At 42.3% G+C, this 13,052-nt stretch overlaps 2 protein-coding genes across 2 annotated transcripts in view; one reads left to right on the top strand and one right to left on the bottom strand.

Moving 5' to 3' along the window:
• LOC147444488 (uncharacterized) overlaps positions 1-13,052 on the bottom strand; it is a 60,749-nt gene that overhangs the window by 21,401 nt on the left and 26,296 nt on the right. The window lies entirely within an intron of this gene.
• LOC147444489 (uncharacterized) lies at positions 1,230-1,761 on the top strand. Its single transcript, XM_086527651.1, has 2 exons — positions 1,230-1,523; positions 1,618-1,761. Exons 1-2 carry the CDS (start codon positions 1,230-1,232, stop codon positions 1,759-1,761), a joined length of 438 nt encoding a protein of 145 aa, XP_086383777.1.

Raw genomic sequence — 13,052 nt, 5'->3', positions numbered from 1 at the left:
CTCGCCTCTAACGCGTGACCCTGGTTTCTCTACAGGGGTCTCGAGTGGTGTCTGTAGTGGCGTCTCGATGGAGGTACGAACGACAGGTGTCTCCATTGGAGTCTGGACCCCGAAGTGTCGACTGGGGTGAGTCCTGGAGGAGCAGCTAGTGGTGTATAGCCAAGAACGGTCGATAGCCGCGAAAAACCTGGCGAAGTTGGCGATGCCGTCGCTCGTATGGGGGCGGGCAAAGAAGGGGAAGGTAAGGAGCCTCGTCGAACACGAGGGGGTGTCGAGGCATCAACGGCGGCATCCCCATAGCAACCACCGCCGCCACCACTAGAGCGTCGGTTCCTAGAAGAGTGTGAAGATCGTCTCATCGACACCGAAGTCTCAGAGCGCGCTGAATGCTACGAAACAGAGGGAGACGCTGAAGGAGTGATACGACGTAATGGTGCTCCCAGAGCGATGACGCTCCTCGTGCCACCTCTTCTGCTAGGATGACAAAGAAGAAAGAAACTTATCATCATCCATACTTGCATTAAACACACGAACATTTAATCTTAATGCAGGTATGGATGATGATGAGTTTCTTTCTTCTTTGTCACCCCAGCTGAGGAGGTGATACGAGCAGCGTCATCGCTCTGGGAGCACCATCACGTCGTTCCACTCCTTCAGCGTCTCCCTCTGTTTCGAAGCATTCAGCGCGCTCTAAGACTTCGGTGTCGATGAGACATCTTCACACTCTTCTAGGCACCGACGCTCTAGTGGTGGCGGCGGCGGTTGGTGTGGAGATGCCGCCGCTGATGCCTCGACACCACCTCGTGTTCGACGAGGCTCCTTACCTTCCCCTTCTTTGCCCGCCCCCATACGAGCAACGGCATCGCCAACTACGTCAGGTTTTACGCGGCTATCGGCCGTTCCTGGCTACACACCACTAGCTACTCCTCCGGGAGTCACCCCAATTGACACTCTTCGCTTCGGGGCCCAGACTCTAGTGGAGACACCTGTCGTTCGTACCCCCATCAAGACGCCACTAGAGACACTACTCGAGACCTCTGCGGAGACACCTAGGTTCACGTGTCAGAGGCAAGAGGACTTACCGTACTCGGTCGACATCAACGGCGCCATCATCTTGGATGACGAAGACAAGAAGGTGATCTCGCGCATGCGCGGCCTTTGCTCTTAGGTATTTCGACACTACATACTAAACACCTGGAGTGAAGTGCCAAATGAATTAAAAGACAGTCATGCGCATGCTGCATTACAAGTTTCACGTGTCAAGTCGAGATGAGAGCTTCAATAAAGACCTGATGAAGGTTCGAATGCGCGAATACTGCAAGCACAAGCTTTCTGAAGTACAAAAAGCAATAAAGCATCAGTGGAACAGACCGGATTGGCTAGCCAAAGAAGATTGGAAGAATGCGAAGCAAGCACCGCGCGAGAATCCTGACAAGTGGAAGCAACGAAAGGAGGCAGCCAAAGCACGAATAGAGACAGGGAGATCACACTACTTGGAGAGTGGTGGATTTGAGGCCGATTTTGTAAGTGTTTTTGCATTGCCCTTTAGATTTGGTAGTTACGTCTATTTGTACTTTTAAATTCTAACATAATGTATTCTTTGTATGTTTTGAACAGTGGTCGTTGACACGACGTGACCCCACACCTTGCGAGCGCGAGTACGCGGGCAGAAAGGGCTTAAACGTCTTGATGGACATTCTTAGTTCTCGCGGCGGCAAGGTTAGTATTTCACTTTACTCTTTTACATTTGTTGTATTTTAATGATAAACTAAGAAAATAGATTGTCCGACAGATACGCCGCTTGGACACGATGAGACGTCTGATTAAACGACGTCAGTCTAACCGTAGCCAGATAGCACTAGTTTTCTTTTGTCATAGCATGTATAATGAGATGACGTTGTCGTGATGTGACACGTACATAGTGGGAACGCATGCTACAAGATCTATCTTGTAATTTTTTAGATACATAATTATCTTTCCTACAATGTACATATGAATATTTAAGTATAATAATAAGCCTTCTATCTAATCCTATTATTTTTCTCAAGGGTAACATTCTTACTTTACCATCAGAAAATACTATGGGAAAAGCATCAATAGCTCCGCCTCTTTAACTTGGGGCAAAAAGCATTGATTCTTTATTTCTACTATCTCATTATCATCTCACACCCTAGCTAGATCCTATATCTAGGGTAAACTCCAATATATATATATTCTATGTATTTTTCTTATATTTATTTTTAAATAGCTATTAGGAGGGAATCAAGTTCTAGTGGGACACTAGGTACATGATTTCAAAGATACACTTATTTTAATGCATTATTGCAAGCATGATTACAAAACTTTGTCAAGGAGCAATGTCATGCTTTCATATGGCATGAGGTGTCCTTTGGAATCAAATGAAAGTCTAGGCTAAGGGGACCACGGGAAGACTTTTGCTGCCAGAAATGGACCCTATTTTGATGAATTTTTTACACAAGGTTCCAATCCGAATTGGAAAACGATTTTAAAATGAAAATCGTAGCTAATGAGCTGAATTTTCTGTCCATATTTTTACTTTTTTATTTGGAGCCACGATTGAGGAGATATGATCAAAATATTGGACCCCAATCTGCCCACATCATGCAGGAACAGCTCATTTCCAACTTTTCCAATTTCTGTTCACACTGGCTCGTCTCTTCTTGTGTAAACCCTTGGGGATTACCTTCAACTATAAAAGGAGACCTTTTCTTCCTTGAAAAAGAACTCAAGCATTCAAACCATTGATGAGAGGAATTCTTGAGGGAGTGAGTAGTAATGCCTAATTGTACTTAGCCATTAACATAAGCCTAAGCCTACACTTTCTCCTAGAGGAAGACTAGCCATTCTTGTACGCTATCCTTGGAAGATAAACTCTAATCAAAGAAGGTCTTGGACTTGACGTATCAATCAACGTTGAATTCTCCTCTCTTCTTCTCTCTCCATCAATAATGGTGTTGAAGGGTTTATCAAGTAAGATGTGTTCTACATTGATGTTTTTTTTATTTCTTGTTGTTTTCTTTTTCATCTCTAATCCAACATATATATATATATCTAATCTCATATCCTTAACCAAATCTCTCTTTCACTCTTAGTAATTCATCTTTTCTACAAATTCTAGGTTCTCTTTGCTACAGGTACATCTCTCCCCGCAGTATCCTTATTGCCTACGGGCAAGAATAGGGCTTGGGAGGGAAACTTCTCATCTCTTCACTTCTCTCATATCTACATTTCCCACATACTATCCTAGATGAATAATCCACATGATAATAGTTTCTATCGCTTTCACTCTGTACGATCTATTAGAATTAACGTATGGATTAGCCGTAAAATACACTTTCAACAACGTATAGTGTTTCTCTTTGGCCCAGAAAGGCTCAATGAAATACTTCTAACACCAGATCCCATCATACTACCTCTCTTAGACTATAATTTTTCTTTTGATGTAAGCATAGTTATCTTGCTATGAACCAAGAGGATTTGTACACACAATTAATCCCAATCACTAGAAAAAATATATATATTATGGTAAACACAAAACTACAATTCCAAAGAACAATTCGTAGCATATTTGGTCAGCCAAGATTGAATGCCATTAACTCATCTATTAACCCTTTCATATTACCCATGATACGATATGACCATAGCCTTGATGTTTTCATCGTTGTGTTATTTTGACATTCTCTTTTGTGTTCTTTCTTTGTGCGTGTGAGTGCAAGAGAGAATACGTGGGCTTCTTTGATTGTACTTCTTTCAAAACCCTAATCTTCATGGAATCTATGGTTTAACTCCTTCATATAGTTTTTGTTGAGTTCTCTCACAAACTCTCACAACCATTAAGCCCGGTGCTTTCCTGGCAAAACCGCAAATTTCTCAACAACGTGTGTGTGTGTCTTTTTGTAACTATTGAAAAACGATGTATTTTCTCAATAATGACAATTGTGTTATAACTATTACATTTGCAAAGCTTAATAATCAAGTGATTTTGTCTATGATGTGTATAATTTTGTCATTGATTTACTTTCGTCAATTCACTTTCGTAAATTACTTTTGTCAGTTTTGTATCTTTATTCTGCAAACAATAATAGGCATGATGAAGTTAATGGCTATATTGTCTTCTGAGTGACTACTTTGGCTCTATACCTTGAACTTTCTTTCAAAGGTGAATCTGTGCTTATCGTGGATTCATTTAGGTATACTTTATTATGGAAACATTTAATATGGTTGATGGTTGAATGCCCTACCACCCAAAAAAAATTATTCTCGAACGTCGCTATAAACGTCTCTATATAAGGTTCTGCAACGTCGTTATAAGCGTCGCTACATAAGGATTACATTTGTCGCTATAGGCGTCGCTATATGTGTCGCTATTCAGCAACGCATATAGCGACACCTATAGCGACGTTGATAGCGACGATTAAAGCGAAGTTCTCGTAGCAACGCATTTAGCGACGATGGTAGTGACGCCGGGAAGGAAAAAAAACACAGTGTATTTCCGTTACTAAAAGCGTCACAAGTGCACCTCTTGTAGTGTTCGTGAGAGCATCACATCATTTAGCATACATATTGACCCAACCACGACTTGTGAGCGGATTGGAAACACACATAACGTCTCTATAATCACCCGACACATACTCTTGGAACGATACACACACACTATGGGACACCACTCAGCTTACACAACCCACCTGGCCGAGACACGGAACACACCGATGGAGTGAGAGAAGAGAGACTATCCATTTTCCCACTCAACACAGAGACCCCCCCCCCTTACACACACACACACCCAAATAACTCGAGCTCAAAAGAGGAGAATTTCTGATGTTTAGATACAGTTGAGCTTGGGCCAACACCAATGGGGCAAATAGCTAACACAATATGGATGAAATATGCCAGATACAGTCACAAATTTGAACAAAGGCTTCGCTCAGAAGAAACTTACTCAGTCAAAACAGCAGGAAAAAGTGAGAAATTTGGCAAAATGGACAACGCCATTGCGTCCGGAGCGGCCAAAAACCACAGCCTACAATATCAAAATGCTCAAATCTGACCTCGGATGAGAAGTTTATGGCCAAAACAGGGTCCAAAAACGGCAAAAACTCAATTGCAGTTGTTCCTCCTCTTCTCTCTACGTTTTGCTGGTCTTTTTCTCAGGTTTTTCAGTGTCCACACTTCACTTTATTCCTTGGGCACCTTAAGCCTTTTAGTTGACCTCAAACGGATCCCTAACAGGCCAAAAACTAGCATTTTTGTTACCTTTTTGCATCATCCACACACCTGGCACTCAACTTTTTCCAATAATGCATCCCGCAACCACGTGAAGTGGCCCCCAAATATAGTCCTCATGATGATCTTTCTGCATAATTATCACAAGAAAACACCCACGTTGTGTCCGTACTTATCTACGTGCAAGTATTGACCCCATTCGACCTCCTGACACCACTAGATGCCATCTGACGCACCTGCTTACCTCATGTCGTCGACCCGCAGATAGCTTCTTCGAGAATTTTTACGCGCTATCAACTCCTTATTATTATAGAAAAAACACACTGATACTGGTGACGATGAAAATCGATGCACTATGTACATGTTGTCCTACCTGTACACATGGGGGCCCCACGTAACCACCTGGCTCTGGAAAATGGGCAATCTTTTATTGGATGCACCATGCATGTGTATATACATATGCGCAATCGCTTCTTTCAAAAAACTCCTAACATAATTTTCCCATCCCCTAACCTACTAGATCATTCATGTTCAACAGCAGCAAAAAGAGATATAAGACTCGCCGCGTCACAAGTCTCCTCATCCCTCACATACATTACTTGTTGCTAATTGGACTATTTTCTTATTTTTAATCATTAATTTCTTTTTTAGGATATTTTATTATGTGCACTAAGAACTGTTAAAAGATTGTAGCTACAGGAACTACCATCAGGAACGGACAACACTGATGTGTCATTTGATGGGTGACGGTAAACATCGCGAAGGAGTTTCCGTAAGTTCGGTGGAAAGGGCCGGATTACGAGTGCCTCTGATGCGTCACATGATGGGTGACGGGTGCATCAGTAAGGGGGCATCCCGTAGGCTAAAGAGGAAATCCGAACTGAGTAAGAAAATACGCGTAAGAACGCAAGCACAAGAATAAAGATGGGTTCAATGAAGCTTTTTACGAAAAGCACGAACAATCGCGGGAAGGCAGACGCTTTCCCGCGAGGAATCTATGTTTGCATTGCATTCGTGCATGTGGTTGCATCCAGGGACGCCTGGGAAGTGTTGTGAAATGCATTGGTTTTAACTTATAAGGTTTTATTGAGTTTTTGAGCAGGTTCAGACCAATTTTAAAATATGCGGGCCGCCCACTTAATAAGTGGGCAGCCACTTAGAAGATAAAGCAACAAAACCAGCCAGCGAATTCTCTCTCCCTATTTCGGGTAGAACAGCGCAAAAAAAACAAAACAAAACAAAACAAAAACAAAACGGCCGCGATCTCTACGCTAGCAGCTATTCGTGCCGTGGCCAGGGAGCTATAAAAGCACCGCATGCCCTCACTCATAGGGGGTACCAACATCAGCAAGAGAAGACTCTGCCGCAAGAGATCACGAAACTACGAAGCACGGAAGTCGCCATACGAATTGTTGTCACGTGTTTGTGTGGTTTGTTTTGCAGGAATCTCCCGTCTTACGGGAAGGCCCTTCACGGGAAGTACGGCTTCACGCCTAAGTCCCTTACGGGAAAGTACGGCTTCGCGCCTAAGTCCCTTACGGGAAGGAACGGCCTTGTGCCCAAGCCCTTTACGGGAAAGCACGACCTTCGGGTCTAAGATTACAGAACGGAGGGGTTTCCTCGGATTCTCGTGCTTGTATACGAATTCTCCCTGAATAAAAGAATACTCTTTACGGGGAGGGACCAACCCATCTTCTGGTCCCCAATACTGTGTCGATCTTCTCCTTTCTCTCATGTTTTCAAAGAATTATAATTTTCAGATTTTCTAAGTGCTCGTGTACGCTCTCGTTTTGTGACATTACTTGTTCTGCAGACAACTCATCTTGCTCCACCATCATCAATCTAGCATGATACAATTTAAGACGCAATCCATTTACTCTTGACTTATGTAAAATCCCATCCAGGTTAGCCAACCGATATGCACCATTCGGGAAACACTCCACTACCTTGAAAGGGCCTTCCCACTTAATTTGAAACTTCTTTTGGAATGTCTTATCCAGCTTACTGTTGTAGCGCAAAACCAAGTCATGTTTCTTGATACCTTTACTTTTGACCTTTTCATTTATCTTTGCTAAAGCCCTATTTTGCATCTGTCCATAATGCTCCAATGCGCTCATCCTATCCAGCTGAACCTCTTGTAATTGTAAGAGCCTCTCTTTGAATGCATCATTGGACTGCCCAAGCAACTTCTCTAACATCTTGACCACAGGTAACTCTACTTCCACAAGCAATAGTGCTTCCTTTCCATATAAATATGAAATGGAGTAAACCCTGTACCTGTCTTCACCGAAGTACGGTAAACCCATAATGCACTAGGCAGTTCCAAATCCCAATTCTTTTTTTGGTGCTCTATCACGTTTGAAAGAATTTGTACCAACTCACCATTGAATCTTTCATTTAAGCCATTACATTGGGAATAATAAGAAGTGGTATGTTGGTGCCTAATCTTCATCTTCGCGCATAAAAAGTCTAGCACTTTAGCTCTAAAGCCTGGCCCCTTATCCGAAAGTAGCTCTAATGGCACCCCAAACTTGCAACATATTTCATCATATACAAATTTTGCCACATCCTTTGCAGTGATTTGTTTTACTGCTATAGCCTCTGCCCCTAGAGAGATAGTCCACTGCAGCCAATATATAGCTTTTGTCCCTGCTTGTGATAGATAATGGGCCTATTGCATCAATCCCGTACTTTTCAAACACATCAAAAGTCATAATGGTTTTTCGTAGCTTTGGCTTCAACACTCTCTTCCCAAATGCTTGACACCTATTACAAGACCTACACCAATGGTGAACATCCTTGTGCAAACTAGGCCATACATACCCCTCTTGCAAGATCTTATGTAAGGTAATCTTTAGAGCAAAATGTCCGCCAAATGTGCCTTCATGATTCTCTTCCAACACTCTATAAAGCTCCTCCCGCCAAGGTACACATCTCAACAAGAGATCATCCCCTTTCATGTATAAGACATCACTAATCAATTTCTACCTGTATGCTCTACGTACAAAACCATACTTCTTAGACTTCTGAATGTCCTTCGGAATGATTCATGTTAGCAAAAACTCCTCTTCTTGAGCCAAACTTTCCCGGCCATGATAAAGAGGTAAATTGGTCCTCAACACAAATAGCTCTCCAATCATGCTTTGAGCTGCTTCATGTGCCTCTCCATTTAGAGCACGCTCAATGTGTCTGATGCTCCATGCTTCGAACTTTTTTAACATGCCTTTAATTCTGAAACACATTTCCTTCAATGAGGTGTTCTTGCTCTTCCACACACCCAACACTTGCTTCACAACTAACAAGGCATCACCTTTTATGCTCAACCTTCTAATCCCATGCTTCAAACAAATGTGTAATCCGGCTTCCAAAGTAGCATATTCAACCTCATTGTTACTATGCACATCCAATTTGAACCCTCTCTTACATACTAGCTTCCCCTCTGGATCGTAAAGTGTTATACCCCCTGAAGCCGCATCATGGCTCTTTCTGTATGAGCCATCAAAGAACAACACATGTGCATTGCTGATATGTGGCACTTCTTCAACTACCTTTTTCACCACCTCTTCCTTAACAAGAAGAGGATTCTCCTTGTAAGTTAACAAATCAGCTAGGGTAGCTCTTGTACTGTCTTCCACTAAAAAAGAGAACTCAAACTCTTGCAGCTCAATTATCCATTTCTTGACCACATTTAACATGTTAGTGCCATTTATTAACTGTGGCAAAAAGGTATAACTTGTCAAGAAAACAAAAGGTCGTGGTAGCAAGTAATGATGAAATCGTCGACAAGCAAATATTACACTGGCCATCACTAGCTCTACTTCCGAGAATTTTCTCTCTGCTACCAACTTCACTCGGCTTGCACAATACACTGGCCTCATATAATGGCTGACCTTTCTTTTGAAATAGCATGGCTCCGATGGCATCATCCCCTACTGATGGATTTACATAAAACACTTCTCCCAATTAGGAGCCTGCATGGCTGACAACCCCCCTAACACCTCTTTCACCTCTTGAAACACTTCTTCACACTTGTCATCTCATTGCAATGGATCATGCTTTGCCACTTGTTGTAATGGATAAAGGAGTTGTGAAGACAATGGAATAAACCGCGCCATGTACTTCACTTTGTGTATAAAGGTTGCCAATTGCTTCGTACTCGTAGGTGACGGAAGAAGAATAATAGACTTAACCTTGTCTGGATCAGCCTCAATGCCATTTTCTGACACCATATGGCCCAATAACTTCACCCTTGGCTGTGCTAGATGACATTTCTTTGGATTTAGTTGTCCTCCACATTCATCATATCGAGCCAATACCATCTGCAGCTTCTCATGATGTTCAGCCCTACTGCTATAGACACAAAAATCGTCCATAAAAGCTTTAACACAACTACCCTTGAATGGTTCCAATACCCAATTTGCTCTCTCTTGATAGAAGGATGATCCATTTGACAACCCAAATGGCAATACCGTGTAGCAATAACAGCCCCATGGCATAATGAAAGTTGTTTTTGTTCGGTCTTTAAGAGTAATCTTCACGTTAAAATAGCTTGAAAAACCATCACACACACTGTACCTCTCATAACCTGCCACTAAATCCAAAATCTGATCAATGAATGGAAGAAGATATGGGTTCTTCTTAGTGGCTACATTTAAGGGTTTAAAATCTACACAAATCCTCCACTTTCCATCCTTCTTTGGACTGACTACTACTAGACTCACCCATTTAGTGGTTTCTACTGGGACTATGAACTCTGCCTTCAATAACTTGTCCACCTCTTCCCGCAAGGCTTCCATTTGCTCTTGACCCATCCTTCTTAGCCTTTGTCGCACTGGCTTAGCACCTTCTTTCAGCTCTATATGGATCTCTTCTCCTTTGAACCCTCTAATCTCTTCGTATGAAGTAATAAACAAATCAAGAAAACTAGCCAGCATGTGCAAATATATCTCCTTTTACATAGCTGAGCGGTCTCCACTAATCATGTGTCATCAATTCTTGCTTCTTTGACAATTCAACCTTGGTTTGCATCAACCCTTCAATCACTTCATAAGGACCTTCACTTTCATCTTCAATATCATTTGCAAATGCAACTAAACCAGACTTATAGATTTCTTTGTCCATGAGAAGAAATGCAACATCAACATCCTCATCACTGCTGGTAATACCCTCACTATTCCCCTCGGTCACAGTGGAATAGTCTTCATCAGTAGACTCATCCTCATCTTCATAAAGTTCCTCAAATACTTTTCTTGTGTCCATATTATATAGCTTCTTGGCTCCTGTCTTTCCATAGAGACTAATCGTACCACGTCTCCAATCTTGAACAGCTCCCACTGCACGTAACCATGGTCTGCCCAGTATAATAGGATATGCTCCCAACCTCGCTAGCATCACATAAAAATCAACCACCGTCTTTACATCATACGCCTCCACTACTAAGCTCTTTACAACACCCAAACATTTTACTTTTTAATGGTTTGCCAATCTAATCCGGAAGCCTGACTCCCAAGTCACTGTAAGACCCATCTTCTCAACGCATGAGTGTGTTATAACACATATTTAGGCTCCGCCATCAACATAACCTTGTCCCATATTTTTTCTTTTATGCCACACATCTACTATTGGACAAATGTCTGATAGCTCATCCATTGCCAACACCTTCACTGAACCTCTCTCTGGTTCTTTCTCCATTGGGTTAACCATCCTCTTCCACTGTTGCTTTAGCTTAAGCACCATCTCTATAAGCTGCCCAAGAGTAACATCTGCTTTCCCGCTTGTCAGATCCTCCTTCAAGTCATAGCTTAATTGCCCATCCCCTAGTGGAAAATCTGAAACATGAAACTTGCGACGAGCCCTTCTTTTCCTCTTGGCCTTGACATCTTTGCCTTCATGGCTCTTTCCCTTTTTCTTACTAGGACCTGGGGCATTTCTTCCTTCCTTATCCTGTGTGGTCCTCTTCCCAATAGGGATCACTAATGTATCCTCTAGCTTTGCTGCCTTCTCCAAAGTGACCACATTTATCACTTTTGTCTTTCCCTTTTCCCCCTAGGTTAATCCACTGGTTCCTTCTTCTCCCTTAATTTCAATACCATAATCATTTAACCTAGTTAGCACCTGTCTTGGTAATGGATACATGTCTCCCCCCATCCTTGGTGGCTTATCACATTGCGGATGAATGTGTCCCAACTCTCCATAATTATAACATGTGGGCGTCTGCCTCCAAACTCTACCATTGCTTTGTCCAACACCATTCCTAAGTCTTTCTTCACCTCCTGGATGATTTGCAAACCTCCCCCGAGCTCGATTATTTCCCACATTACCTAGCATGTTTAGGCTGAGATTCTTCATTAAATCTACCACTTGCCTCCTGTCTTGCCTTAGCCTATCATCTTGCATTGTTGTAGTGACCACTGCTAACATAACTTGAGGAGTAATAGAAACCACTGGTTCATGATGAACCCCTGGCATGCGACCTTGTAAAGAGTCCATAGGCTGAAACTCAGACCTCCTGGGCAAAGACTGCACCCCTCGCTGGCTCATTTTCCTCAGCTTTCACTCTTTGTTCCTTGCCTCCTCCAATGCATCTTCATATGTTCTAGGCTTCTTTAGTTCCACTCTCCAACGTATATTCTCCCAAAGACCAGCCAAGAATCTGTCCTTCTTCATCATCTCCGGTGGGGGTACTTGTGGTGCTAAGGCCTTGCACATCCGCTCCCATGCCAATAAAAACTTACGTATGTACGCATCTACTGGCTCACCTTCCTTTTGCACCAAATCTTGTACTTCTTGCCACACTTTGTCAGGATCTTCTGTCTTCACAAACTCCACTTCCAATCCATGCCTTAGATTGTCCCAACTCAATCTTACAGGTGGATCAGCCACACGCAACTCCTCTTTGGATCAAACTCGTGCATCACTCTTCAAACAGATTTGGAGAAGACGTAACATCTGTGCAAGATCGTGGATCTGATTGCTAATGCAGGCAACCTCCATCTTTTTCAAAAAGTCTTCCATATCTTCATCACTTCTTCCATGAAACTCCGGATAAGAAAAAGCCATGGCTACTCAAGTTTTAATGCGTTGAGAATCTCTTCTAACACACGTGCAAGAACCCAAACTTTTTACTGACCCAATCCCCAGAAACTTCAATGAAGCTCAACTTTAGATAAGGACGAACCACATGCACATCAAATGAGTTTTCATAGTTAATCATCGGAATTACAACAGGCAAAGGACATTCCAGTATCTCTCTTAATCTTCTTGGCCCGAACTTTAGATAAGGACGAACACATGCACATCAAATGAGTTTTCATAGTTAATCATCGGAATTACAAAAGGCAAAGAACATTCCACTATCTCTCTTAATCTTCTTGGCCCGAACATAAAGACTATGCGTTGCTGTAAAAAAATCTTCCTGGACACATAACATTTATTTGGATTCTTTGTGTTAAATGAAAAAGAGTGAATTGAGGTCCGTTTTGATCATCCATTAAAGCCAACCATGTAGCTCCCAAGAAGGCACACCTGACTTATCCTCTGATTTTGCCAGAATTTCAACAGCATAACAACATAAATGGCTCAAAAGACCAAAAAATCAACCATCACAACTTGGAAAAATTTTACCAAAGTTTCCTCAGAAATAGAGCAGTAAGAACCCAAAATATAGATTGTATATGTATGCGTAACCTGCCTACAATAAAACTCAAGCATCAAGTAGGAATCACTAGTGCATAGCCTATGACGAGGTCACGAAAAGGGTACTCCAGCCACTTGTATCACCGAAAGGATCTCACATTTGAGAATCCTCC

This window comes from Adiantum capillus-veneris, chromosome 13 (genome assembly GCF_014529385.1).
Source record: "Adiantum capillus-veneris isolate H3 chromosome 13, ASM1452938v2, whole genome shotgun sequence".
NCBI lineage: Eukaryota > Viridiplantae > Streptophyta > Polypodiopsida > Polypodiales > Pteridaceae > Adiantum > Adiantum capillus-veneris.
Note: the sequence above shows the minus strand (reverse complement) of the source record. Positions and strands in the feature narration are given on the sequence as shown.